Source organism: Moschus berezovskii, chromosome 6 (assembly GCF_049115385.1).
Source record: "Moschus berezovskii isolate FMDL1 chromosome 6, NW_MosBer_1.0, whole genome shotgun sequence".
In the NCBI taxonomy this organism is placed as follows: Eukaryota; Metazoa; Chordata; class Mammalia; order Artiodactyla; family Moschidae; genus Moschus; species Moschus berezovskii.
In genome coordinates this window covers 36513145-36540661 of record NC_142465.1, presented here as the reverse complement: position 1 = coordinate 36540661, position 27517 = coordinate 36513145, and the positions used below count along the sequence as shown (strand labels likewise).

At 57.5% G+C, this 27517-nt stretch overlaps 1 protein-coding gene across 2 annotated transcripts in view; it reads right to left on the bottom strand.

The window, feature by feature from the left end:
• Positions 1-26713, bottom strand: part of COL2A1 (collagen type II alpha 1 chain) — a 29613-nt gene extending 2900 nt beyond the window's left edge. The window contains exons 1-49 of one of the 2 annotated variants that reach the window (XM_088836690.1): positions 26629-26713; positions 22326-22535; positions 20869-20885; positions 20627-20659; positions 20493-20525; positions 20338-20391; positions 20091-20192; positions 19034-19111; positions 18358-18402; positions 18197-18250; positions 17725-17778; positions 16935-16988; positions 16475-16528; positions 16288-16341; positions 15956-16000; positions 15355-15408; positions 12881-12925; positions 12350-12403; positions 10823-10921; positions 10506-10550; positions 10314-10412; positions 10083-10136; positions 9655-9762; positions 9006-9059; positions 8828-8926; positions 8653-8706; positions 8120-8218; positions 7672-7725; positions 7251-7304; positions 6903-6956; positions 6665-6718; positions 6401-6445; positions 6119-6217; positions 5834-5941; positions 5482-5535; positions 5134-5187; positions 4686-4739; positions 4330-4383; positions 3972-4079; positions 3542-3595; positions 3086-3139; positions 2456-2617; positions 2107-2214; positions 1808-1915; positions 1473-1526; positions 1239-1346; positions 967-1020; positions 702-809; positions 365-418 (exon numbers count right to left, since the gene is read on the bottom strand). In XM_088836690.1, the coding sequence (XP_088692816.1) occupies positions 365-418; positions 702-809; positions 967-1020; positions 1239-1346; positions 1473-1526; positions 1808-1915; positions 2107-2214; positions 2456-2617; positions 3086-3139; positions 3542-3595; positions 3972-4079; positions 4330-4383; positions 4686-4739; positions 5134-5187; positions 5482-5535; positions 5834-5941; positions 6119-6217; positions 6401-6445; positions 6665-6718; positions 6903-6956; positions 7251-7304; positions 7672-7725; positions 8120-8218; positions 8653-8706; positions 8828-8926; positions 9006-9059; positions 9655-9762; positions 10083-10136; positions 10314-10412; positions 10506-10550; positions 10823-10921; positions 12350-12403; positions 12881-12925; positions 15355-15408; positions 15956-16000; positions 16288-16341; positions 16475-16528; positions 16935-16988; positions 17725-17778; positions 18197-18250; positions 18358-18402; positions 19034-19111; positions 20091-20192; positions 20338-20391; positions 20493-20525; positions 20627-20659; positions 20869-20885; positions 22326-22535; positions 26629-26713 (3492 nt within the window). The remainder of the gene's footprint in view (positions 1-364; positions 419-701; positions 810-966; positions 1021-1238; positions 1347-1472; positions 1527-1807; positions 1916-2106; positions 2215-2455; positions 2618-3085; positions 3140-3541; positions 3596-3971; positions 4080-4329; positions 4384-4685; positions 4740-5133; positions 5188-5481; positions 5536-5833; positions 5942-6118; positions 6218-6400; positions 6446-6664; positions 6719-6902; positions 6957-7250; positions 7305-7671; positions 7726-8119; positions 8219-8652; positions 8707-8827; positions 8927-9005; positions 9060-9654; positions 9763-10082; positions 10137-10313; positions 10413-10505; positions 10551-10822; positions 10922-12349; positions 12404-12880; positions 12926-15354; positions 15409-15955; positions 16001-16287; positions 16342-16474; positions 16529-16934; positions 16989-17724; positions 17779-18196; positions 18251-18357; positions 18403-19033; positions 19112-20090; positions 20193-20337; positions 20392-20492; positions 20526-20626; positions 20660-20868; positions 20886-22325; positions 22536-26628) is intronic. The other variant, XM_055394886.2, reaches the window with a different exon arrangement.
• Between the last annotated feature and the right edge of the window lie 804 nt (positions 26714-27517).

The following is a 27517-nucleotide window of genomic DNA, read 5'->3' as shown; positions in this document are numbered from 1 at the left end:
CTCCTCGCACAAGCCACTGTGTTCCCGAGTTTCCTCACTGCTCAGTCATGGAACCCCACGCTGGCCCGTGTGTGGCTGAGAACCATCAGGGTGGCCTCACAGCTTTCCTACCCTCCTACAATCCTCTCTGTAAGCCTGTGTTCCCAGGGGGGCTATTTGACAGCCGAGAGCCACTTGTATATTCAACCTGGGGTCTCAGGTTCTTCTCTGGCCACATTCTTACCAAGCTGGTCCCACCTCCACTGCCTGGTGAGGCCCCCTGAGGCCAAGGCTTCCCCAGGAGCAGCCACACTCCCCTCCTCCTCAGACCCCTGCCCAGAGCCCCGGCCCCACCCCGAGGGAGGGCTCACTCCCTCTCACTCACTCTGGGGCCAGAAGGACCTGCAGGACCGGAAGCACCCTGGTCTCCAGAAGGACCCTGTGCGGAAGGAAGAGGCCAAGGTCAGAGGTCAGCACAGACAGGCCCCAGGCTGGGAGGCCTTTTTGAACAGGTATATACATTGGGAGCTGGCTGGGACATGTATCTGCTCCCCCACCCCCAGTCCATGCCCCTTCCACATGTTCCTCCCTCCGACCCAGAGGAGGTCCAGGCTTGGACATTTCTTAGGATCATCCCAAGTCGCTTCAGCAGCCTGGGAAACTCAAGTGGTCCCTGCAGAGTGGGAGGCCCTGGGGAGCCAAACACAGGCAACAGCACTCACAGGGGGGCCGGGCAGACCCTGCAGACCGGTGAAGCCACGGTGTCCCTTCAGTCCCCTCTCGCCAGCTTCTCCAGTTTCTCCTTTGTCACCTCGGGGGCCTTGAGGGCCCTGGGAATGAGACACAGAGACACAGGTTGGGTCAGCTCAGCCCAGAGCAAGAGCCCTCTGCCGGCTTCACCTGAGCCAAGGAGCCTCAGGTCCCAGCACACACCCCCGCCCCGCCGCCTGCCCATCAGGATCCAGCACAGGGCACTCAGATACTCACTGGCATTCCCCGGGCTCCAGCAGGTCCTGCGGGTCCCATGGGACCTTGTGCGCCCTGTGGGGAGAGTGGGGGCAACATCAGAGAGCAGTCGAGGCAGGGATGGCCCACTTCTGCGTCTGCCCATGGGCTGGGCACCGAGGCAGCTGATCCACAACCCAGACCCAGGGTTGTCCCCGGGGCCTGGGGCAGGGGAGGGCGGGAGGTGGAGAGGAACTCCCTGCCCACCCAGCCACCCTCCTGCACCATGGCTTTTACTGACTCAAGATACTCACAGCTTCTCCTCGGTCTCCCTGCTTGCCAACCGGGCCGGCGGGGCCAGGAGAGCCAGGGGGTCCGGGGGCTCCAGGGGCACCCACGGCACCAGTCTCTCCACGGTCACCCTGTCAGGAGAGAGGTCCCAGGCTCAGAGAGGAATTTCCAGAGGAGGCAAGGAGGGACGTGGCTCTGCCCCCGACCCTGCCAGGCTGATGAAGTGTCTTTCCCACCCCACCGCACGAGACACTCACCTTAACTCCAGCCGCGCCATCTCTGCCAGGGGGGCCGTCAGCACCGGGGCTTCCCTGTGCAAAGGGGAGCAGACGCCATCAGAGCTGCCCACCATCCCATCCTCCCTCAGGCCCCCAGGTTCATTCCGCAGCCCCCCGACCCTCACCCCGATCCAGCCAAGGCTTTCCCTCCTATCTTCCTCCTGCCACCCTCCCATGCACCCAGCTCTTAGTCTCCCTGGCCTTCTCTCTCCCGTCACGACCTTCCCATCGCATCTGGGCACTTGGGCTTGGCCCGCCCTGTCACCCGCCTCCTCCAGGGCTCCCCTGTCCCCACAGTGGGACCCACTGCTCACCTCACGTCCAGGCTCGCCAGCAGGACCAGTCAGGCCAGGAGGACCCACAGGGCCAGGAGGACCTCGGTCTCCAGATGCTCCAGGGGCTCCCTGCTTGCCAGGCTCACCCTGGGGGCAGCGACAAGGAGGGTGAGTGTGCGCTCCGAGGCCCCTCTCAGCCCTTCCGGGGAGACGGCTGACCGTGGGCCAGTTCTCAGGGTGTGGAGCAGGTGGCCGGGCCACCAAGAGCACCCAGTGCAGACGCTCCACCTGAGCCAGGCTGGGCCGGCTCGCCTGGAGGAAGGGGCGTCCCCACTTACCGAGGGCCCAGGGAGGCCAGGGAATCCTCGCTCACCACGCTGTCCAGGCAGACCAACGATGCCCCTCTGACCAGCCAGACCCTGAGGACCTGGAGGACCATCGGGACCCTGAGGGAGGAGAGGAAGGAGGTGAGAACTTGAGGAGCGACATGCAGCTGCCTCCCATCTGTGCTGCGGCCAGCTGCCCACTGCGGGGGTCAGGCCAGTGCTCTCCTGCTCTGCAGGGCACTTTCTGCAGCACCCCGCCTCCCGGCAGCCCCATAGCCCTGCTCCCCCCAACTCCAGGCTCTGGGAGCCCATGCCCTTTGCACCCCTTCCCCAGGGACCTTGGCCCTGGGGTGGGACTTACAGAAGGACCATCATCTCCAGGCTCTCCCTTCTCGCCAGGGGGTCCAGCAGGACCTTGGAGGCCAGGGTCACCAGCTCGGCCAGGGGGGCCGCTGTCTCCTCGAGCACCTTTAGGACCATCTTTTCCAGAAGGACCAGGAGGACCGGGGGGTCCGGGGTTGCCCTAGGAGAAGCAAAACACAGGCAGTGAGCCTTCCTCTAGCCCTTCCCCGTCCCCCAGGCCGCCATGACCCTCCGGGAGCTCCCTCCACAGTGAGGGCAGCTCGACCCCCTTGGTCCACCGCTTTCACCTTCGCTGCGTGTGAGTTCTGGACAGCCAGCCTGGCTTCCCCAGCCGCCGCACGCTCTCCCTGTTCTGACTCTCCCGCTTCCGTCCCTGTGGCCTCACTCCCACCACCAGTCCTCAAGCAACGGCTCCAACTCTATCCCCTCAGCCCGGAGCCTCTGTGCCCAGCCCCCTGCACTTGACAGTGTTGGTGAACCTGGTGACTTATCATCTCCCCTCCCTCTGCTGTGAGCTCCCCAAGGGCAAGATGCAGACTTGATGTACATGGGGTTGGGCCAGACTCTGTGACCCCTGCCTGTGCCTCCTGCTAGGGGTAAGGTAGAAATCAGTCGGGGTGGCACTCACATTGGAGCCTGGAGGTCCGACACGGCCAGCTGCTCCGGGGAATCCGGTGGCTCCCTATGTGAGGAGAGGGGAGACTCAGCACCTTGGACCCTCAGGAGGCCCCAGAATCAAAGGTTGGGGGGGTGGTCTCACAGGCTGGAGTGGAAAGGGGCAAGGAGCTGCAGAGCAGCCAGGGGAATTAGAGAGGGAGAAAGGGCCCCCAGGGTGTGGTGACTGCCTCTTGCTGCCTCTGCAGGGAAGGACTGGACTGGGCCATTTAGACTTTAGGGGCGTCCTCTCTCCCACCTGGCTGTGGGATGTGGGGGCAAAAGCAGGTGAGAAGGAAGGAGGTGGGGAGCACCCTCTGGGGCCGGGCCTTCCCTTGAGGCCAGGATGGGTGTCAGAGAAGCTGCCAGCCTCCCCCACCCAGTGCCCTCCACCCGGCCCAGCGACAGTGGGGGTGGGGGCCTCACTCACCGGGGGGCCTTGAGCGCCTCGGGCTCCTTTAGGACCAGTCACACCAGTAGGACCCTGGGGAGGAAGGAGGGAGACAGTGAGGCCCAGTGGTCCTGACCACAGACTCCTGAGAGCCGGGACCACAGAGATGCAGCTTTGTCAGCCTGGGGAAGCGGTCACACGGGGGCCAGCTACCCCAACCAACAGAAGACTCATTTTCCAGGAGACCTTGGGAGGAGAAGCCCATTAGGCATCCTCAGAGCCCAACCAGGGTCTCCATCCTGAGCCACAAGCGGTACCTGCGTTCCCTCCCCCAGCCCCCACCACGCACCCACACCTGTGACAACGAAAGCTGAGTACAAACTCCTCCTTCCTGCAGCCTCTGCCCTCCCCCTGCTCCCAGCCTCCCTGTCCTGTGGGGTCAGCTCCCAGGGAGCTCAGTTTTACCCACCTGAGGCCCAGGAGCTCCAGAGGGGCCCTGAGGACCGGGGGCACCAGCGTCACCTTTCTGGCCGGCCTCTCCTTGTTCACCTTTGGCACCAGGCTGGCCATCAGCACCCTGGATCAGGAAGGAGGAAGCCAGTGAGAGGGAGCAACAACTCCTCCCAAAGCGCCAGAGACTGTGTGAGTGTGTGTCCACCCTGGGTCTGACCACCCACTCTGAGGTTGGACCGTCACATCGGTGTGAAGGGAAAGGAGCCATTCCCCTCCTCTTTAAGCCCTGTCCCTCCCTGCCCCCGGGGCTGGGGAATGACGCAGAGCTGACCAGAGTAGAAGGTGTGGCAGGGAAGGTGGACAGAGATACTCACAGGGGGACCGGCGAATCCAGCGGGTCCAGGGGGCCCTGTCTCTCCACGTTCGCCCTGTGAGGAAAGAGGTGCGGAGACTCAGCTGCCTGCCTGCTCGGTTCCTGGGCCCTGCCTGCCTCCTCCTGGCAGCCCAGAGCCCACCCTGGCCCAGCCTACTACGCAGTAACCTCCAGAGACAAGGGATTACAGAGCTCCATCCTAAACAGACCGAACCAGGTCAGAAGGCCTCCTGTGGCCAGAGGGTCTGGGGACCTGAAGGCCCTCCACCGTGATCACATCATGGGAGAGGGGCTTTCCTTTCTCATCTGTGCTCCCACCCCCAGACCTGAACTGCAGGGAGGGAGCCAGACACTCACCGGGGCACCTCGAGCACCAGCAGTTCCGGCAGGACCAGGGGGTCCAACTTCTCCCTAAGGTGTAGGAGGGGGGACAAAAGCCAGAGATGAGGGGTGTGGGTTCAGAAGGGGCCCTTCCAGAGCAAAGTGCACCCAGGAAGCAGCCCTGACGGTGGGTGGGGGCTCCCCAGCGACCTGCAGCCTGTTTTCTCGTTGCTTCAGCCACACCTGCACCCTCCTCAGGGTCTTGAGAAAGACCCCCGTGCCCCACCCCTCTGCCTCTCTCAATGGCGCGCACCGCACCGCCGGGACTCTGCTGCTAAGAAGGCCCCCACCCTCACTCCTTATGGCAGTTGGAGAGGAGGAGGGTGACTGCTGTTGATCGAGGCGAGGAGAGAGAGCAGTCTTTGGCAGGAGGTGAGAAGGAGATCTGATGGGGGCAGAGTGAAGAAAGGGGTCCATGACTCACCTTCTCACCGTTGGCGCCAGCTGGGCCAGGGGGGCCGATGGGGCCAGTCAGACCCTGCGAAGAGAAGACCGCGTGAGGGGCCGGGAGAGGCAGCCAGGGACGCGGTGCCCAGCAGGGAGCCTGGGGCGCCCACACCCAGGGGCCCTTGGTGTATCCTTCCATGGCCCCCAGACGCCTTCTCACCCCGGGGTCCCAGTGTTGACAGGGAGTCCCTGTGGATGCCCAGCCCACACAACTGAGAGGACCAGGGACCGTGCTCACACACTGCCCCTCTGTCCCCTGAGTGCATGGCATCCCTGCCTCTGTCCCCATCCCAACCCCAGGGAGCCGCAACCAGCATCCACTTACTCGTCCACCGTCCTTCCCGGGGGCGCCCTCGGGGCCTTTCTCACCAACATCACCCTGTGGAATACAGAGAACGGGCCACGTCAGGGAGGCGCTCCAAGACCGCCTTTGCCAGCTCAGTGTCCTCCCTGAATGGGGCTCCAGGAGGGGGTCAGAGCCTGGCCGAGAGGGGTTTGCTGTGGTCTCAGGGTGGGTGATGAGCAGTAAGAGACACGAGATGGAGGGGCGTGTCAGCAGATGACGTCACTAAAGGTCAAACACAGAGCCTCGGGGGGGGCCTCCAGGTTCCTCAAGAGGGTGACTGGGTGCCAGAGCGGGAGGGAGTGTGGGGAGGCCTGCTCAGCCCGGTACGCACCCTGTCTCCCTTGGGTCCGGCGATACCAGCTGCTCCCCTCTCACCGGGCATGCCCTGCAGACCTGGAGGGCCCTGAGCCCCAGGGGGGCCAGCTGGGCCAGCTGCGCCCTGTGGGGGAGAGACTCTGTGGTCGGCAGCTCCTCCTCTGGGCGCCCCAAGCCCCCTTTCCTCCCCTCTTCCTCTGCCCAGACCCCTTTGGGTCTCACCCTCCATCCCTGCCTCCTTCCATCTTCACCCCCAAGCCCCCTCCCCTTCCGCCCAGAGGACCACACCCGCCTCACGTACTTTGGGACCATCGGTGCCAGGAGTGCCGGGGAGGCCGCGGGGCCCCTGGAGGCCCTGGGATCCGGGGGAGCCACGTTCTCCTGGGAAACCTCGTTCGCCCTGGAGCGGAGACACCACGCAACAGTCAGGCGGAGGCCGGAAGAGAACAGAGCGCCAGGGAGAAGCAGGGAGGTAGGACTGGAGCCGGACTGGCGGGCCAGGACCCGGGGCTGCGGTTCTGCTGGGACAGGCAGGCAGAACCGCTCAGAGAGGCCCCTTGGGAACGGCCAACAGGACACTCACCCTGGGACCCACGAGGCCGGGAGCTCCAGCTTCACCAGGAACACCCTGAAGATCAAAGAAGAATGTGAGAGAGCAAGGTTTTTCTGTCCCGGAGGCTTGGGCGAGCGCCCCTCCTAGAGCTCAGACTGTGGAGCGCTGGGCTGCGGGTCCCAGACACTCCCTGCCTCACTGGGCTCCTTGTTCCCCTCCCACCCTTGCCTCCTGGGCATCAGAATAGACCTTCCCACTTAAACAGGCTGCAGGTTTACAGAGCCCCGTACTTACCTGGTCACCTGGTTTTCCACCTTCACCTGGGGGGCCGGGAGGGCCAGGAAGTCCCTAGAAGCCAAGGTGACTTAGTTAGGAAAGGAGTGAGGTTGCTGCCCCACCCTCTGGGGAGGCCAGCACAGGGCAAAAGCTGGGGTGCAGGGAAGACCCATCCCCTGGCCCCCATTGAGGGGGCGCTGCTGCCACCCCAGAGCCCTGGACAGAGACTAAACAGGAAGCCAATCCAGCTGCCTACCTGGAACCCAGATGGCCCAGGAGCACCCTGCTCCCCTCGTTCACCAGCTGGTCCCTGCAGAGGAAGACAGTGGTGAGCTGAGCCAGCTTCTGGAGAGCCTGGACGCCACATCCAGGGCTAGAGGGGCCAGGGGGCCACCCACGGCAGGCCAACACCACCCTCACTGCCCCACTGTTCTCCCACCAGTGAGTGACCCGCACCCTGGACCACCAGGGCGGGGTCTACACTGCCTCTGCTCAGGCTGGGTCAGGGGTCAGCCCAGATCCACATCTGTCAGTTCCATCACCCCCCACCTCCAACCCAAGCCCCTGCCCACGGGCTACCTGGAGAGGCTGGGCGGGTACTTACAGCGGGTCCAGGGGGGCCTGCAGCACCTGTCTCACCATCTTTGCCAGGAAGACCCTAGTCAAGAGAGAGAGGGGCGATAATAATGATACACTTCTCCAGTTCTGCAGACCCCAGGACCGGGCAGGTGCACTATGTGACCCAGAGCTTCCAGCCAATCCTCCGCCTGGACTCCACTTCCCCACCCTCCCTTCCCACCCCCGTCCTTCCCCTCAGTCCTCAGCATAGGAGCCTTCTCCACCTCCCTGGCTGCTGTCAGCCACCAGAGTCTCCTGGTGTGGATTCCCACAGGGCCCAGAGCAGCACGGGCTCAGCCATGGGCATCATGCTGCCAACCAGGGGTCCCAGGAGCATGCCACAGGGATGCTCCCTCCCCACAGGTGTCCAACAAACACCCAGGGGTGGGCAGTGGGGAGGTACTTACTCTCAGACCAGGAGCACCAGGCAGTCCTTTCTCACCAGCTTTGCCAGGCTCCCCCTGGAAGAAAGAGGGCAGAGCCATGAGGTGGAGAGCTTTGGTGGGAGTAGGGGTATGGCCGGCTGGGGAGACTGGGGCGTGGGGCCACTGCCTGATGGACAGCAAAGGCTAAAGTCGAGGATCAGCACCTCTCTTATGCTGAGAGGTGTGAGCTGACAGCACTGACCCAGGGATCAGCGTCACGGCTGAGATGTTCTGAGGGCTCTAAAGAGCCCGGGCATGCCTCTGATCACAGGCACTCCTTGGAGCGTGGAGGTCCGAGCCACCCAGAGCAGCATAGATCTCGCTTATCACAGCCCTTGGGTTAACTCTGTTTGGGAACCAGCCCTTTCCCCAGGGGCAGCGAGGTAGCGGCACCATGTGGAAGGAAATGGAAGGGCAGGTGATTACTTACATTGGCACCTTTGGGGCCAGGGAAACCCATGACACCAGGCTGCCCACGAGCCCCCTGAGGACCTGGGGGTCCAGGGCGACCATCTTCACCAGGGGCTCCCTGAAAGAGAGGACACCACTCTCAGCACATGGACACGAGACCACATTTGTCCATCTGCTGAGTGCAGGCTCAGAGCAGGTCACCGGCCAGACAAACCACATGTAGGACTGATCAAGGTCGCAACCAGCAGCCCACATCACACACGGGACTCATCAGTGACAAGGCACTGCTTAGCTTAGAAGTTTTGTTCGTGAAAGTGCACATCAGGCTTTGTCTTCCCCAAAGGAAGGCCCAAATGCACAAGGGGTGGCATTTTTAGAACTTGCAGCCACTGCGTAGGCCGCACCTGGCCACAGGACCTACCATGCCATCCATTCGCCTCCCCAGTTCTCAAAATTCACAGGCTGCCCCCACCTGGCTCCTGTCTCTTTTGCCACCTGCCTCCCCAAGAGTACCCCCCAACCTCTCCCAGTGACCCCAGAGGATGGACTTACAGAAGGACCAACTTTGCCTTGAGGACCAGCATCACCAGGGCGACCGGTGAGACCCTTTGTTTAGGAGAGAGAAGGGGATGGGTGTCAGCACAGGGTTGGAGGGACCAGGTTGGATAGGGCGTGAGGAGTCTTCCCAGAGCTGGAAGCTGAGAACAGAAGCATCTCTGCTACCTACCCGGGCTCCAGGAAGGCCAGGCTCTCCGGGACGGCCAGGGTCACCGTTGGCTCCTTTGGGACCAGCAAGGCCACTGGGACCTCGCTCTCCAGGGGCTCCCTACACAAGAGGAGGCAGAGTCAGCAGAAAGCCATTTGACCAGTGATGTGTGGATCCCAGTCCTTGTTCCCACACTCACCTTGGGACCTGCCAGACCATCCTGACCTGGGAAACCACGGTTGCCAGGAGCGCCCTAGGAAGAAGTGGAGGGGAGATGCAATGAGTTAGAAAGGCCTTTGACCCAACTGTGGCTGCAGAGAGCCTAGTCAGGATCCAGGTGTCCATCCCACCAACCCTCCAACCACAGTCTCTGCAGAGGAGAAGCTATGTGCATGCATGCTTACTAAGTCACTTCAGGCGTTCGTGTCTGACTCTGCGACCCTATGGACTGTAGCCCGCCAGGCTTCTCTGTCCATGGCGATTCTCCAGACAAGAAGACTGGAGTGGGTTGCCATGCCCTCCTCCAGGGGATCTTCCTGACCCAGGGATCGAACCCGTGTCTCTTATGTCTCCTGCGTTGGCAGGTGGGTTCTTTACCACTCGTGCCACCTGGGAAGCTCCAGGTGCAAGATTCCGAGAGATTAACTTCTTGGGCCTGTCCCTACCTTTTGGAAAGGAACTCCCACTGCTTCATGTCACCCAGGGGCGAGGGACACAAATAAGGAGTGCGGAGGTGGGTGGAGAAAAGGAATATGAGGTCCATAGACTTGGCAAGACCCAGAGCCACAGGAGCTCAGCTCACAGGGCACACCCCAGCGGGCGTGGGGAAGGACTCCTGGCTCACTTACTCTTTCTCCAGGGGGACCGGCGGGCCCAGCACCACCAGGCTCCCCACGGGCTCCTCTTTTCCCTTCTTCACCAGCAGGACCAGGGGCTCCTTGGGGACCAGCAGGGCCCTGAGAACCAGCACCACAGAGGAACAGGGTGAGTCTTTGCCTGGCCCCGGGGCAAGCACGGGCCTGGCACGAGGAGGAGGTGGCTATGACTGCTGTTTCAGGGCCGGGGGGCCTGGGGAAGTGAGGTCACAAAGGATCAGCTGGGCGAGGAGAAGTGGCCCAGTGGGAAGTCAAGCTGGTCAAGCCGAAGGTGGCAGCTGAGGCTGAATCAGCTTCTCTGTCACATCTCATCTCTGGGTACGCCCTCAGAGGGCCCAGGGTAGGGGCCACACCCGCTGTGGAGGTGGGCACTGGGCCAGGGGTGGCAGCCAGGTACTCACCGGTTCTCCCTTGGGGCCTTGTTCACCTTTGAAGCCAGCAATACCAGGCTCACCCTTAACAAAGGAGAAAAGCAGGTTCTCACACTTGGTTCTCCCCACGGCCCTAAAAATCCTCCACCACTCCCACCATTAAAGGCAGCCCGCTAGAGGACACTGTGAACACAGGAAGCAGGGATGGCAGTTTTGACTTCAGGGCTGTGGGTGGGACTCGGAGTTCACTCTGGATCTTACCGTTTGACCTTTCGGGCCCAGAGGACCAGTTGCACCTTGAGGCCCGGGTGGACCACGGGGTCCAGGGAAGCCGGGAGCACCAGCAATGCCAGGGGCACCCTGTCAACATGAGCAGACAGGAGGGCATTAGGAGGGGGGCGTGAGGAGGGGCTGACCCCACCTGGAGGAGCTGAGTCTGAGGGCAGCACTCACAGCAGATCCTTTGGCTCCAGGGATTCCATCAGTTCCAGGGTTGCCCTGAAAAAGGAGACAGTGTTGTTACAGGATAAGCAGTGAAGAATACATTCCCACCCCACATCGGCTCCCATGCCATTCCAGGCATGGCCCTGCAGGACACTTCAAGGGAAGATGGGTGATGGAGGGAGACGTGTCTCTAGAGGCTGGTGGTGGGTGGCAGGCATCGAGCCAGAAGGAAGGTTTGATGATTGAGGCGCCAGTTGCCTCAGCAGAGAGTCAAGGGTGCCAAGGCCGCAGACCCCAGAGCCTTCAGGCAAAAGAGATACACTTACAGCGGCGCCAGCTGGCCCAGGGGACCCAGGAGTGCCCGGTTCACCGCGGGGACCTTGGGCGCCTTCGGGACCTCGAGCACCGGTGGGGCCAGCTTCACCCTGGAAAGAGACAGGGAAGGAGGCAGTGAGGACAGGTCGGGGGACACAGACCCCGTGGGCAACAGTTCAGGACAAGCTGTACACACATACCAGAAAGTTCTGCACAGGAACACCCGGGTTCCCATACAGGCTGAGCCCGCTGACCTGAGGGCTTTCCACCTACCCCACTCTACTCTCCTTCTCTCCCCTACAGGGTGACCACCACGAACAGGCACACCGGTTCATGTCACAGGCTGGGCTTTGTGCTAGTTCCATCAGCACTCATCAGAAAAGCCTGAGCCGGGCAGCCTGCCAGGCCAGCATTGTGGGATGATGGACAGATGGCTGAGATGGGTAGGCACCTTTACCTCCCCTTCCCCACCTATTTTCTCTTTTATTGAGGCTCTTGAACATCTCAGCTCGGGGCGCCACTGGGCTTGCATCTGGCTAACGTGAACCAGGCTCTGAGTCAAGCCTGTTTGAAGGAAGCCAGCAAGCCAGGGCAAAAAGCAAGCGGGGGGACCAGCGCCCCAACACTCCTTTTCCCAAAATGGCCTTTGCTTTTACTTTCAATTTTTTCCTGAAAGTTACAGTTGGCTGTGAGCAGGGCTCTCTGGATGGCGGAGTCCCTGGGGAGGACTGCTGACCTGGAGGGAGGGCATGGCCTCCTCAGGTTTCTTCTCAGAACATTCTTGCTTTACTTTTGTAATTATTATTTTCTAAAGGTCAGGCCCCCTCACCTTCCGCTGTCCCTCTTCACAATGGGTCTCCTTCACCCAGCTCCTGGGGCCTCAGACACTGTCTGGTTGCCATGGAAACCCCCAGAAGGGGAAAAGCAACCTGATGCCAGTGACCACATGGAGGCTCCTTATTCATCTCCTGGCGGCACCAGGAGAGAATTCCCAGGGACGCACGCGTGTTGGAATCTCTCCTGGGCCACAGGGGCCTTTCCCTGAACTGGCTGGCCTCCCACTGGCCTCTATTAATCCTTGGAAGAACTCTATTAACACAGTTTGGGAGAGACAAGCCCCGCCCCACAAGATGAAGCAGGGGTGAGAGGGAAGGATGGAACCATCTCTGTACCCACTTCCCTCCAGCTCTCTTCCAGATCTAAGTCAGCTGAGCTTTGCCTTTTTTCTTCGGTTTCCTGATCTTCAGTCCCCTCCCTGGTCTCGGGTGGGTGTCCCCCCATCTTTGTCTGCCTTGGCCCACTATGAAGCTGTAACTGTATCTCCAGCTTTGTATCATTCCATCTTACTTTCCTTTCCAGCTGGTGACTCTGCCAAATGCCTGGCTCTTTCCTTGCTTCCATGGAGAGCAGCAGTGGGGCAAGGGGTGTGGTGAGGGGTGCAGGACACTCCTCCAAAGGGAAGGGGGATCATCTAGCGGGGCAGTCAGCAAGGGTTATGGGGAAAGGGGGGGTCCTGACTCGACAAGCAGGACACGCACCTTGGCACCAGGAGCACCGGGGAAACCAGGACCACCAGCAGGACCCACGGGACCCTGGAGGAAGCAAGCCGATGCAAAGGTGAAGGCCCAGTCCGGGCAGACTACCTCCAGCCTCCACAGCAAGCCACCCACTCCCCTCCCACGCCTTCCCACCTTTATACTGATACTGCTCTACATCCACTGTGGCCGAAAGCCCCTGGATGAAAATTGTCCCCACTGCCAGTGTCCCCAAGCCTGGCTTGGGGAAACTGCGTTTCTGATGTGGTATATAGTTTCTGACTATATACATGGTGAGAAGCAAGTAGTTCTTTCACCTCCCTCTCTACCCCTCCCCAGAAAAACTACCAAAAGTGTAGCTGAGAAAAATGAACCGTTGCTTCAAAGTTTGTTACCAACATACTCCCTTAGTAATGAAAAGTTGTTCCTCTTTTTTCCAGGAGAATCCAGAATGTGATACTGGGTAAACACTGCCACATCATGGGGCGGCTGATTGGGACTCAGGTAAACCTGCCAGGGGTGAAGTGAACTTACCGGAGGCCCTGCAGGGCCTGGTTGACCATCATTGCCTCGAGCACCCTGTGAGCGAGAAGGAAGTAGCCGTTATGAGAGACACCCACATGTCCAGTCCCTCTCACGGTGCCCAGGGCTGAGCAGGAGCCTGGCAGGTGTGCGCTGCGGCAGGAAGCAGCCGCAGGAGCCTCCACAGTGGCTTTGAGAACTGGGCCTGCAGTGGGCTTGCTCTCAGCCTCAGAGAACTTGGGTAATTTTCCAGCTACTCCATCATTTCTTAAACTTCCATTTAGACCCCAAGTATCCCCGAATTCAAGGCCATGTTATCATTTAAAGACTCAGTGAAAATGAAACAGCCAAACATCGATTCTGACTCAGTTCCTCCTGCCTGTTGCAGCGGAAAGCTCTTTCAGGACTCGGTTAATCTCCTTGGTCAACTCTTGGATCTGTGTCCCCATTCCCAATCAACAGAACAACCTGCTTCTATGGAAGACAGAGAAGCTGCAGGGCATCTGCTACCAGCCCAGGAAGAAGCTTGGCAATGGGGACAGGGCACCGGGCACAGCCCGAGGACCGAATTTGTCCTGAGACTTCTTTCACAGACAGCAAGGCTGCCAGCTCTTCCTCTACAGGCCATGCACTTTGAGGGTGAGCACCTCCAGGGTGTCTCTCTGAGGCCCCTCCAGGTCCCGGGAATCATTAGGCTGGGTAGAGCTGGGCCGGGCACCTGGTCCTTGGAAGACCTCAGCTGAGCCCCGCCTGCCTGCCTCTGCCTCTCCTCGGAAGCTGAAGAAGGATGCTTTAGGGGGAGCTCCTGTTTTAAATAAGACTCAAGTCTTTCTCCTGGCTGTGGTCTATTTCTCATGACTGAGACTCTCCTGCTCGGCATTAACCAGGGAAGCAGGAGAAGACTTAACAGAAGAAAATGTCACAGGGAACATAAAGCCTCAGCATTGACCAGAGCCCCTTCTGGGCTGGCTGCTTCACAAAGCACCCTCCCTCCAGGGTTCAGCCAGAGGAGAGGCCTGGGCTGCTTGTGAGCAAGGGGAGTGTGGTGCTGCCCGAGGCCAAAGTTGGACGGGCATCCAGGGCTCCCCCTGCAGGAAAGCTGGGGAGTGGGCACCATCTGGCCCAAGGTAGGGGGCACAGGACCACAGCCCAGCCCAGCCCCTGGCCAGGCCTGGACACCAGGCCTGCACTGGGAACTATGTGACGTTGTCAGTCTTCCATGCCAAAGCCTATGCACACCCTGCCAGTCTAACCACCGTAGGGACAGGAGTCAGCAGGGAGAAGCAAGAAGCAGGGCTGACTGGAGGAGGAAGGAGAACAGGGGTGCAGGTCATCTGTGCCCCTCATGGAGTGTGGCCCCCATGACTCCAAGCCTGGACAAAAAGGCACAAGCCAGGTCCGGACAATCTGGAGCAATCACAGTGCTTCTTGGCAGGCCCGGGGCTCTCTAATCCTCTCACACAAAGTGACCCGGGGAGACAAGCCACTTCAACAGCTCTGGCTGACAAATGGGGGTCGAGACTGTGTGCTATTTCACTGATCTGCTTCTGAGGGAAATTTCTGCCAAAACAGATACATTATCTGGACAGCAGCACAACTGAGGGAAGCTGATTTACTTTGGCCGGTCCTGCAAGGACCCATGAGGAGGGGCCTTAGAGCTTGGGTGGCTGGGGTGTGAAATCAACAGAGAGCATAATCTTTCTTAAACACAGCTTTCATCGCATCACTCGCCTGACCAGGCGCCCACAAGGGCTCTCTATTGCTAAGGGATCGGAGCTAAACACCTGCACCCTCCACTGCTACAAACCCCCGCGCTCTTAACTCCCCATTAATGAGAGGCCACCGGAGTCTGAGGCTGCAGAGCACGGCTTGTCTTAGGCTAGTTAACCATTCAGTGCCTCAATTTCTTCTCCTCTAAAAGGGGGAGGACAACAAAGTCCACCTGGCAGGATTCGAGGGAAGGTTGGATAAGACAAAGCATCTGGGTATTAAACAGAGGAAGTGCCCGTGAAGCGGTGGCCACTGGTATGTCACAGTGTCACCAACAGTGCAGTAATGTAAAGTACGTGAGTTGACCCTAGACGGTTACACGTTTCTAGGGCAGCATCTAAGTGAGCAGAAAGGACTAAAAGGAACACAGTACTATAGCCGACTAAAGTCTGTCCATAAATTCAAACAGGATTGATTGGGGAGCGGGTGAGACTGTCGAGGGATTACCTGAATAATTGAGACTGGTTAAAGACACTCCTGTCCTCACCCGCCAGCTCTCCCATGGCCTCCCCCGCCCCGCCAAGTCCTCTGACTGTGCAGTCCCAGACTGGGGATTTGTGACGGGCACACTCAGAGTGAATCCTCACGGGAGGATGACACTGTCTACACCTCGTGGAGTTGCTTTGAGGGTCAGGCAAAATAACCCTGAATACAAGTGCCTCGTGGACTCCAAAGAGCTGGGCAAATGGTGGCTCTGGGTCTTGTCAATTACTCACTGCAGCGCCGGCAGGGCCAGTCCGTCCTCTCTCACCAGGCAAGCCGCGGGGACCCTGGAACACACACCAAGAGGCACAAGCATGAGTTGGTTCAAGGACCGCTCGGCACCATCACTTAACCTGCAGGCCCTTCACGGACGCTGGAAGGAAGGGAGCCAGGAGCACCCAGGAGGCAAAGGTGTGGACGCCCCTGGTCCCACCTTCCTGACTCAGGACCCTCCTACCACACCAAAGGTCTCTCTGCCATGCCAGAGCACACAGGTGTTCCCACTGTTACCTATTAGGAGCCTTGTTATAGGCAGATCTTGCTCCTTACAATAGATGAACTCCCCCAAATGTTGAAAATAAACAGAATTTGTAAAAACTGAAGAACACCTTAAGTGTGTCAACAGGGTTATTTCAAAGAAATGCTGGTGAGCCCTTGCATAAACCATCCACTTGACACACTTTACTTTTTGCTCATAATCGAATCAGTCTACAAAACTGAGTATCTACTTTGCCCAAAGGGAGCGGTGGCATCTACAGTGGCGCCATCTGCTGGGCTTTAGAAAGCGTCTCAAGAGCGTCTGGAGGCCCTCCAGGAGGTGGTACTCATACTCACCATTGGGCCTGGAGAGCCGTTCTCACCTGGGGAACCACTCTCACCCTGGAAAGAAGATGCAGAGGGTCAGCGAGCAGGGCCCCCACTGCCAGCCCGCAAGACAGTTCCCATGGAGGAAGCCGAATGCTCTGGTCATCTCAGCTAGCACCGACACCTCCAAGCTTTAGTTCCGTTAGGGACAATTCCTGGATCTCTCCGGACCTGCTGTTCGTTTGTTAGGATGTAGCGCTGGGTGTTCCTAACCCAAGCCGTTCAGACGTCCTAACTCCACCGAGCTCAGCAGCACCTCCTCATCATCCGTCCCTCATGCCCATGTGCTTCTTGGTCCTTACCTTCACACCCGGAGCACCAGCTTCTCCCTTAGCACCATCTAGACCTGGGTAACCCTACGGGACAAGAGAAGACTTTCAATCACGCTTCTGGGGAAGCCGAAGAAGACGATTCATGTCCCCCCCACCAAGACTTTTTTCTCCCTTGGTCAATCTTTTCCTTCCAGCACTCTCCCCCCATGACACTTACTCTGTGACCTTTGACACCAGGAAGGCCTGGGGTTCCAGGGAAGCCACGAGCACCCTGCAATCCAAAGCAGAGATGTTCAGAGCACGGAGCAGAACCAGGTAAAGGCTGCCTTGGGCTGACGCGAGAGGCCTTGGAGCCAGGCCCCTGGGTGGCCAGGAAGCAGGGGAAGCCCGGCACCAGGAACATCTCTCGGTCACTCCCAGAATCCCCCTCTCTGTGCCCACTCCAGCTTAGGCAAAGTGGGTGTAAACATCTGCCAGCCCCCCGCCCCGGACGCCCCGAGCCTGTGCTAGGATCAGAGACATGGTCATCAGCAATGAAATCAAGACATATGTGGGGACTGCTGGAACTTTAGGAGCGAGCTATCGGAGCTGGATGAGCTGGGTGGGAGGCCACTGCGTTTGTTGCAAGGATGGAGATGCTGGGAATGAGACTAGAGACTGGGAAAGCTGGACTTTACCTGAGGGCCAGGAGGGCCCCTCTCGCCAGATTTTCCAGGCTTTCCAGCTTCACCCTGAAGGGAGAGAGATGTACCTCAGCTTCCTCAGAAGACACATTAGCATCACTGGTGCACTCCAGCATGGCATCACTTCTCCCAGCCTGCCATACCTTTGCCCACCTGCTTCCTCATCTCCCCTCACCCCTGTAGGTCCCAGACTTCCCTCAGTGCCTTCCCTGCCTGTGCCCTGGCCAAGCTCCTCCGCCCCCTACAGCCTCCAGCCTCCCCTGGTGGGCTCACTGTCTCCTCTCATAGGCGCTAATGACCAGCCTGTGTTCCCTAACCTCAGAGACGTTCACTGCCTAATGGGATTCTCACCAGCAGCTTCAGTGCCAGCTCTCCTCTCTCCCCTTCGTTTACATCCCTTGCAGACATCCTGACTCAGCCTGAGCTCTCCCCAACTCATTTACAATTAAGATAACCTTGGACTGTTGAGCGTTTCTCTTTTGTTTTTCCTTCTCTGCATCTTTCCTCTTGTGTTTCCCCTCTCCCTTCTCTCACTTCTCAATTTCCCTTCCTGGAGCTAATGATGTTTTAATTATTTCCCTTCCCAGTGGGTCCAAAGCTGTCCCCAAAGGCACTTGCAAGCTAAGTTGCCAGTGGAAATGTAGACGTAGTGTCCAAGTCTCCAACTGACCAGCCCCGCCCCCTGGGCCAAGTCGAGGGTGCATCCGCCCAGCACCACCCAGCACCCCCTCTCTCCAGGCCCTTTCAAGTGAGGCAGCCACTTGATTGACTCAGGTGTACTCACATCATCACCAGGTTTCCCAGGGGGGCCAGGAGGACCACGGGGACCCATGGGACCCTACAAACAAAATAAGTGAGCTTTAAGAGATGGTTGGAGTGGGGGAAGACACCTAATCAGTGGGCAAAACTCAGGGATTATAGCTTTTGGAAGCTAGTTCATCTAAAAGGAAAAAAAGATGGAGGAACCCAGTTTGTGCTGAGAGAGAGCAGAGGCACAGAGCAGATCGTGGCAGTGGACAGCACAGGCCAGCAGGGGTGACCCAGAAAAAGGACTGACATGACAGAATCCTGGGTGGTTCCTGCCACATCTGGCTCCCTGAAGAGCTCCCCCAGAGCTAAGAGGGGACATCTGAGTTTCCTTTGAGCCCTCCACTGTGGAAAGCACTGGGCAGAGCCCAGAAGGTGAGAGGACTAGCTTGTGAATGGTGCATCACTGGAAGGCCCCCCTAGGAGGGAGGGCCAGCGCCAGTACTCACAGAAACACCGGGTTCCCCAGGTTCACCAGGGTTGCCTTGAAATCCTTGAGGTCCCTAAAAAGTAAAGCGAGGACACCAGGTTGGCCCCCCTAAGAACTGACATCAGAGAGTTTGAAAGCATCTGTGTCTCCACTTTCCAAAAGGAAAAACCCAATACTTACGGGAGCACCAGCAGGGCCTGGGGGTCCCCGAGGTCCCATGGGGCCCTGCATTGGAACAGAAAATAAGGAGCGTTACTGGAAAGGCTTCACCCTTGGCCTCCACGGTGCCGCCGCCTCCCAGTTAACAGCCCAGACAAAGGACAAGGAGTTACTCTGTGAGGAGGGGGCCTGCAGAGGCTGCTCCCTCTCATTTCCCTCTCCCCTCGCAACATTCTATTTTTATTTATAGGTACAGTTTGGACAGAGAAGCTGGCCTTGCTTTCCCCTGGACAGCAGCCATGTTTACTAAAGTCTGAGTTTCATTTAGCATGTGCCAAGTGGGAGCTGCAGGGCTGAGATTTCCTGCTGGAAGTCTTGTGGATGCTAGAGAACAGTGGCTGCTGTCTGCATTCTTCAGTTCTCATTCCAAGAGCAATAGCAACTGGCCTTCTGACAGATCAGCCTATATGCCTCTCTCCATCCTCATTCTTCTTAGTCACTCCAGCGCATCATTAAAACTGGCATCCATCGCCATTAAAAACCAAATGCTCTGGGCGAGCTAAATGGGAGGTTATGTAACTGATGGGGAAGGGCCGCTCTAAGTAATTATCTGTAAAGTGAGGTTGTCAGAGTCCCTGGCTCTGCTGAGGGCCACCTCCTGCCATTTTGGCTGCGAAGAACGGGTGCCTTTTCTTACCATTGGTCCCTGCATTACTCCCATCTGGGCGCCACCAGCCTTCTCATCGAATCCACCAGCCATCTGGGCAGCAAAGTTCTGCAAATAAACCCAACAACATTAAAAGCTTGAGAGGCTCTATGTTTTTCCTACATGGCTAGGTAAGCTGTATCTGAATAGAAAAAAAAACTTTTAATTGTTGAAGACTAACTTAGCATTGATCAGAAATACTAATGATTCCTGAAAAATAGTTTCGGAAATGGCTTATTAGATGACAGTGGCATAACCATTTCCCTGGGAGATGAAGTGTTACTTGCAAGAATATCCATTACTTGCATTTCATTTTGTAAGTTTTCTTTAATTCTAAAATATTAAATATATTATTTCACATAAATTGAAAACTATAACTAAAAACATCACTTTTAAAGGTTCTTGTTTTTTCTTTTCTAAGACCTTATGCCCAGCAAAACTCTAAAATCAACAGTCTTAAAATATTTTAGCAGAGGATATAGTAGGCATCTATGAGCCATTCAAGTTTAAAAATTTAAATCATAGCAACATCAAAATGACAAACCTGCAAAAACTGGGCAATAACATAATTTGTTGATTGGTCTCATTCCAAAAATGACTTTAGCCACACACCTTTACTCAGTGGGGCTCTTTCATGAGAATAAATAGTTGCTTGGAATGTAGTTGGCAAAGAGGAAGCTTCAATGTCTTCCACGGACAGTGGTCACTCTTCTTCCAGGGAACTGTAAGTGCCCAGTCATCCTCTCCTTCAACCGCTACACCCACTCCCAAGGACCAGCCACACAGTAGAGATGCCAGGAAGCCAGGTCACTGAAGACTTTCTTTACAGAAACCCAGTGAGTGAACAAAGTCACTCCTTAGCGCCACAGTCGCATGCCCACTATGTGATTCCACTAAATTACAGGCCTGGGGGAGAAGTCCATGTTCAAGACAGGCTGCGGACACACTTCTGGCAGCCCTGGGAGCCAGCCAGGTGAGTATGACTAGCAATTTAGAAGCCACATTTCTGGACGGACAGCCTGAAGGAAGGGGACATAAGGATACTTACTCCACCAAGGCCAGGGGGGCCGGGGGGGCCGGGAGGACCAGGGGGGCCAGGGTTTCCAGGGGTCCCAGGCTCTCCATCTCTGCCACGAGGTCCAGGAGCACCCTTGGCAGAAAGAGAAAGAGGCCCCAACGTGAAGCAGTGTTTATGCAAGACCCATCTGTCTATGGGCTGCCTTGAGGCATTTGGGGGCGGTCCTTAGAGCGCCTGGGGAGTCCACAGGGCCAGACAGCACTGTTTCTCCACTCACTTTTTCCCCTTTGTCACCACGATCACCTCTGGGTCCTTGTTCACCTGCCGGTCCCTGAAAATGAAGAAAAATATTGAGATGACAGCAAGACCCGGAGAGCCTGCTGATCAACAACGCAAGGAAAGCATGGAAAACGGGGTTTCTCTCTTTCTTACCTGAGGTCCGGGAGGTCCCTTGGGTCCTACGATCTGTGAGAGAGACACCCACACAATGGCAAGTTAGAAGAGACCTCAAGGAAATGACCCAGTTGGAAAAGTTGACGCAGCATGGGAGTAGAAAGTGTACTTACATCCTTGATGTCTCCAGGTTCTCCTTTCTGTCCCTGAAACATGAAACATTGTCAGGACTGAGTCAAGCAAGCTCACGAAGCCTCCAGTACAAAACAGTAGCCCCTGCATCAAGGTGCCCACTGAAACAGATCTTTTGTTGATGCCTAAAAACCACATGCTGAATGAGCACAGCATTGCTTTTAATGAAAATATAAAGCGAAGAAAACAAAAAAAAGCAAACAACAACAACAAAAATCCTCACCTTTGGTCCTGGTTGCCCTGCAAATGGAAAAAACAGAGAAGGAAAATGTAAGAGTCATGAAATGGATAAGTACAACTTCTTGTTATTCAAACTTTCGTGAAGGGATCATAGAAGGGGACACGACCAGGGAAGGAGGTAGCTTCCTGTTACGCCACCGAAGCCCTCTGTTGGGGTGTTAGGTTTCACTGGGGTCTGGAGTTGCTGAGGTCCCAAGAGGAACAGAGATGACCCAGAATTTGTTATTGAAAGGCAATCAGCATGCAGGGGCCAAAAAGAATATGAAGAACTCAAGGTCTATCAGCCACCAGGAGAGAAAGCACCCAAAACTGAGAAACAGAGAAGTTCAGTTTCTTCTCTTCCCCAGAGGGTAAGAAGACCCTCCCATAGCCCAAGCACCCCGCAACACATCCCCCACCCCAGAAGAAGAGTTAGGTATTTAGAAAGGTCTTACATTCAAGCTGGGTCTCCATGAAGCAAGCACAAAAAAACAGCAGAGCACAGAAGTTACAGAGGGCATTGGAGCCAGTGCCCCCCGAATCAGTAACCCCTTCCCCATCTGTAGCAGCGAAATAGTAAAGGTGATCAATGCTTCACTCACATAGGCCCCCTCAGAAATGATCTGGGGAACCGGGCTATCAAAGCGGCTTCCCCAAGCAGCTTTCCACGGTGGGTGAAGTGTTAAGGAAAGGCAACTGCTCGCTTCCTTTTCAACTGTCTTCTCTGCTTGGTCAGGAAGAAAATAGTGAGGGCCACCCAAAAGGCTTAGATGTGTCCCCATCCCCTGGGGCATGGGTTCCAGAGCTGGGGAGGGGTCATCTGCACACCTACACATTCACCAGGCCTGGCTCCAGAGTGTAGGCACCTGGGGCTCTGTCCCGGGCCCAGCTCCGCTCTTCACCACTTGAACTCCCAGACCGCAGCTCTTCCTTCTGCTAGAAACTTGCTTCTTAATTGGCAGTCAATACCAACAGAGGCAAAACCAAAATGAAACTGCCAGCAATGCTCCGTATTTTTCAAAAGGGGGCCTGCCCTTTCCGTCACCCCATTGGCCAGCAGAGCTTGCTCCACATTGAAGACCACATGTTTGGAGGCCTTCTACAGAGAAGCCAAGGTGTGGGCAATAGAGGAGGAATGAATCTGTGTTTTGGCCTGAAGGAGCACTGGATCGCCTGTGCCTCAAGGACTTTGCAGAGGTGCTTGTGTGGAGTCCCCTCTGTCCTCCAGGTCTTAGGAACATATTTTCTGGAGGTGTCAGGTGAGGAGGGACCCCTCTGGTGTGTCAGGCTCACTCAGTGTCATCCTGCAAGCGAGAAATCACCTTTCCCTTCAGCCTCAGCTGCTGGGGTCCCATGGATAACCAGTCCCTCTGCTTCACAGAGATGACTGGCATCCATGGCAGGGCATTTACTGCCCCTGCAAGTAATTTATTTATGTGTAACAGGAAATAAATAAATTACGACCACTGGCAGTGGGGAGGTCAGCTGAGCAGATGGGGCAGCACTCTCCGAAGGGGGTCTCGGGGCTGAGGCAGTCTTTCATGTCTTCACAGATTATGTCGTCGCAGAGGACAGTCCCAGTGTCACAGACACAGATCCGGCAGGGCTCGGGCTTCCACACATCCTTATCATTATACCTCTGCCCGTCCTGCACACAGCTGCCAGCCTTCTCTGCACCGAGGGTCGGGGGGTGGGAGTGGAGTGCCAAGGGAAGGAGGGGATGAGGAGCCAGAAGAGAAAAAGAGAGAGGTTGCAGGTCAACTTGACATCATTCAAATGCTGAAGCGTGTGGACTCCGGCCACCCAGCATAGAGAACTTGTTATTTTTTCTAAGACATCATTCATTCTTCCATGTAAAATATTATTGTCCACTTTGCACTCTGCTCTCTATTCACCAATGAAAATCCTGACCCAGCAGGGAAGGTGGGCGGGGGGCACGGAGGATGAAGTACTGTCTTCATGCATCTCATATTGGGGAGACATGATGATGTGGGGGTCATGGGCAAGTTAGAGTAGGAGCAGGAAGAGGATGAGCCTCTGAACTGGGGGACTCAGGACTGTAAAGACAGAGGGGAGGGGAAAATGCAGAGATGCCCACACCCCACCCCACCCCCAAAACAGGGACAGAGGCCTTCTTTCTTCTGCCTGCCTCTGGGAATTATGGAATCTGCTGAATACAACTGACAGCTAAAATTCAGAAGGCGTGGAGAAAATTCTACCCACAAAAATTAGACTCTATGAGCAGCCAGGGTCCAGAAGTGAATATATGGGAGTGGAGGCGTGTGAAAGGAGGAGCTATTAGAGGTAGGATCTTGTCCCATTCTTTAAATAATATTAGTCTTAGGACCAATTTGGGGAGGGAGTTTGGACCAGTCAAACAACACACCTGGATAGAACACACGAGGGCTGACAAAATGCCCCGGGAGGCAAGCAGGGCCAAAGACCCCTCTGTGGGTGCTGACCTCCAGCTGGAGCCCCTCTCTGGAAAGACCCTGCTTCCATCTGAAGACAACGGCTCAACGTGACGGAGGGGATATGGAAGGAGGCTTTGAATGCCTGGTCCCGGCCAAGAGTAGCCAGTCCAGGCCCGGCCCCCGGCAAGAATGCAGACCAAGAAGGGCACGGAGTAGTCCCCCTCCATAAGTGCCCTGCCGTCTGGAATTCACCCTGCAAACGAAGCCTGTGCTGACAAGAGCGCTCCGAAGAGCGCCAAGCGTGGCAGAGCCCGCACCACGTGCTAGGGAGCGCCCAGCGCTGTTTTTCTCATCAAAATCGTCACAGCATTGGCAGCGAGGGATGAATAATAGGAAAGGGCCACAAACCAGGTGGGCGGAGAGAGAAACGGGCCTGCCCCCTGCTCTTTAAGGAAACTAGGAAAGATAAACCCCCCTTTTTTTTCCACTAGAAGAAAAAAAATCCACTCAGCCTTTAGGCAAGATAATCACGCGGTGGTGGGTGGCGGGGGTGGGGGTGGGGATCCTAGCTTCAGTATCGAAATTGCTGGGCCACACCCACGGCTAAAATAGGTGGAGCTGCAGAAAGCGAGGGGTGGGGTCCGGACTAAAGAAGAATCCACTCTCAGCCAGGAGGGCCGTAGGGGGAAAAGAGTAAAATGCTGGATGAGGGGGTTCACCCAGAAGGCAGATCAGATTTCCCTCGGAAGGGCGGTCCCGGGATGCTCGGGCGCAGGGGCGGGGCCGGCAGCGCTGGGTGTGAGAGCCCTACGGTGACTCTTTGTGGCTGCGGCTCTGGACGCAGCTCGCCCACGGACACTGGGAGGGTGAAAAGTGCGATTAAATGACTGCCCCAGAAAGAAGCCAGCTCCGTAACCGGATCCGTTAGGTGTGGACGGAGGAGCGCAGCACCTCCATAATTGCTGTTTGAAACGGCGGCCGATAGCATCCCGGCGTGCCTGATCGGGTTCCCCTCATTACCGCAGGGCCGTATAAGCAACTCTTTGTAGCAGGCCAATTAAAAAGTTACCTCTTTTGGGGAACTGTTTTGCTTCGCGGCCGCTCCGCGCAGGGCTGGAGCCTGAGAGGTGGCGGCGGGCGGGCACAGGGGGGCATTGTGGGAGAGGGGGTCGGGGAGTCCGGGGGAACCCACCGGACCTTGCCTCTCATGAATGGGGCTTTTCTCGAGCGCACACAGAGCCCGATTCACAGGTCTCCGCAAGGAATCAGTTTAAATAAATACGGGCAGCGTTTCAGCCCCATCTGGAAGCCATCGCTGCCAATCTCCTAACGCAAACAAGCCTCACAAAGACGGATTGAGGTCTCTCCCCCGAGCCGAGGGGCACTTTTCAGAGACGAGGGCTGTGAAATGCAGATGTGGGTCAAAAATGCAGCAGCCAATAAGCTTCTCAGACTTGTGGAAAGATGGGGAGGAGGGGCGTGCCCGAGCCCTAGGTTGCTGACATTCCTGACGTCCACGCAGACTGCGTCCTTCCCCACGTCACGTCTTTGGGTCCGCTGACCCAGGGGAGTGGGTTACCCGACAAGGGTGCGCTAGGGCGCAAAGCCAGCGGCTCCAATGCTCTGCCCCTGGGGAGGGGGCGGGGAGGAGCGACTGGAAGATCTGGGCCCAAAGAGCTGTGGAATTCATTCCCTCCTAGGAAAGTTGCGGCGCTGAGAACGCTCTGCCACTTAAGCGAGCGCCTCTAATACCAGATGGAGAGTTTGGGGATTTTGAGAGTCACCTAGCTAATTCCATTGCGCACTATGGTAGAGATCAGTCAAGAAGACACCTTTGTACGTGCAAATTTAGGACAAATATATAGCCAATCCGAGTTGGGGCCACTTAAAAACACCGTATTCCAACAAGTGCCCTGAGCGCGCCTTCAGCTTAGTGCACCTCCCGACCCCCTGGCCAAAATCTCCTGCCTGAGGCTCCTTGCAGCTGTGCCACGGGCTCCAGGTCTGCCCCTGTCGACCACCCTAATGAACGGAAAGTCCTGCTGGGCCCGCAGCCTTCTGAACTGTCTCCAGAGATAGCCTGGTGGCAGGCGAGACTGCAGAGAATCGTCGGCAGACGGACTTTGATTTCCATACCTTCCCCCCAAATTTACCCTGCGATTGATTTACAATCTGTAACATACAAAGACAGGGCTGGAATCCCAGCCGTCGGAAACGTGCCCAAACACGTGGAAAAAAAAAAAATCTTCTCTACTTAATACACTTTCCAGGCTTCATTTGTCCTAAATATAATCCCAGACAGTGGGACTTTACCAAAGGAGATGATGGAAAGGTGCGGCTCGCACTGCCTTTGGACCAGATTGTGAAACTGCCATCTCTAACTATATACGGCAGAAATTGTTACAGCAATCGACCAACCGTGTCCCACTCCTCTGCTACACACACACACACACACACACTCGCTCACTCACTTCTGGCAGAGCCTCCTCTACTTTCAGAAACTTTTATAAAAGTAACTCATTGTAGTACCTGGCTTGGGGCGGGGAGAGGGCGGATGGGGGGAACACGGCGGGGAGGGGGCGCTATTTTCCCGGACGTTTCAAAAGCAAGGTCTGGTTGGAATGTTATCGCCTTTCAGATGGCCTCTCCTGCGGGAAGTTTCTGTATCTTTTAGAGGCAAGGGGAAAGCCGAGATGCCAAGAGGGCTGCACCTTGCTCCTGGGCCAGCCGCGAGAGGCAGAAAACCCACGAGGGGCGCTGAGACCTCACGGTGTCTCTCCGAAGCCCTTCATCGTGGCCTCGGGTTTCAGCCTGCTAGTTTCAGAGCCTCTCCTTTGTCTAACTAACTTCCCTTTGAACCCCAGACACCGACCCCTGGACACGACTGGGAATTCAACCCCTTGGCGCTTGCTCGCTTCTTCGCTCGTGCCCTTTCTTTCCTACTTTTCCTGAGATCTATGGGCCACAACCTGTTTTGCTGAACCCTGAGTGCTTGGGTAAGGCAAGCAGTGTGCGTGTGAGCTTAATTATCAAAGCTGGTGAAAGAGAACGCGCTTGAATCTAAGCGCAAACTTCCGACCCGACGCTTTGCTTCTTTAATATTCTTGCCCTACGCAAGGACCGGCAAATGCCTCCAACCACCACCCCGCAGGGAGGACGCTAGGACGGAGCCCCTGACTTGCAGAATTCCACTCGATGAGCTTCTGCGCATCCTGCACCCGTCTCCGCGCGCCTTGACCCCGGAGCCGCTCTAACCCAGACCCGCGGGCTCCAGTGCGCGAGAGGGCCAGGGAAGAGGATGCTGAGGGTCGACACAGAAGGATGGCAGGCGGGGGCTGTGGGCGACTTACGGACATCCTGGCCGTGACACCGAAGGACAGCGGCGACGAGCAGCGTCAGCAGCACCAGCGTCTGGGAAGCCCCGAGGCGGATCATAGCTCACCGCGGGGCCTGGCGGAGCCGGGCCCGGGCGGAGCGCAGCGAGGCGGCAGGAGCACGGCGTGGGTCCGGGTCTCTACCGCGCCCTCATGCAGGAGGCCTTCGGAGCAGGAGGAGGAGGCAGGAGACCCGGCAGCCCAGCAGCGCTCTGCGTCTTCGCCCCGCCGCGGCGCCCGTTATATGCGCCCGGCCCCTCTCGAGGCTGGCGAACTCGCCCAAACCGCGGGCCGCCCCCGGCCCCCCGCGGGGTTGTAACCTGAGACCCCGCCCCCGGAGCCCGCCTGGGCCCAGCCAGAGCCCGCACCTGCCCGGACCGGAGCCCCCCTCTCCTCTAGCCCTGCTTCCCGCCCCCCACCCTAAGTGTGCAGAGTGGCCTGATCGGGCGGGGCGCAGAGACGGCCCCTGTCTACCGCCCCCCAACCCGTCCCGGGCTGCGGCGCTGCCCTCTCCGACCACAGGCGGGAAGGGGGGCCTCCGGCCCCTCCGCTCGGAGTTCTGCCCGGATTGGAGGGGTGGGGGTGTTTGCAGAGGCGCAGGCCGCGAGCCCTAGACCGTGGACGGAAAAGACTCGGGAGGGAGGAGGGGAAGAGGTAGAAAGAAGTCTAGGGGGAGGGAAAGAGGGGCCTCGCATTGGGTCCTTGGGTGGCGGGCGAGGGGAAGGGCTCGGGGGGGCCCAAGAAGTATCAGGAGTCCTAAATCTTGGAGACTGGCAAGCAGGGCCAAGCTTGGGGTGGGGGGTTCGTCCCGATCTATTTCCTAGCCCCTTCTTGGAGCACCTGGCCCCTGGACTCCCACCTGGAG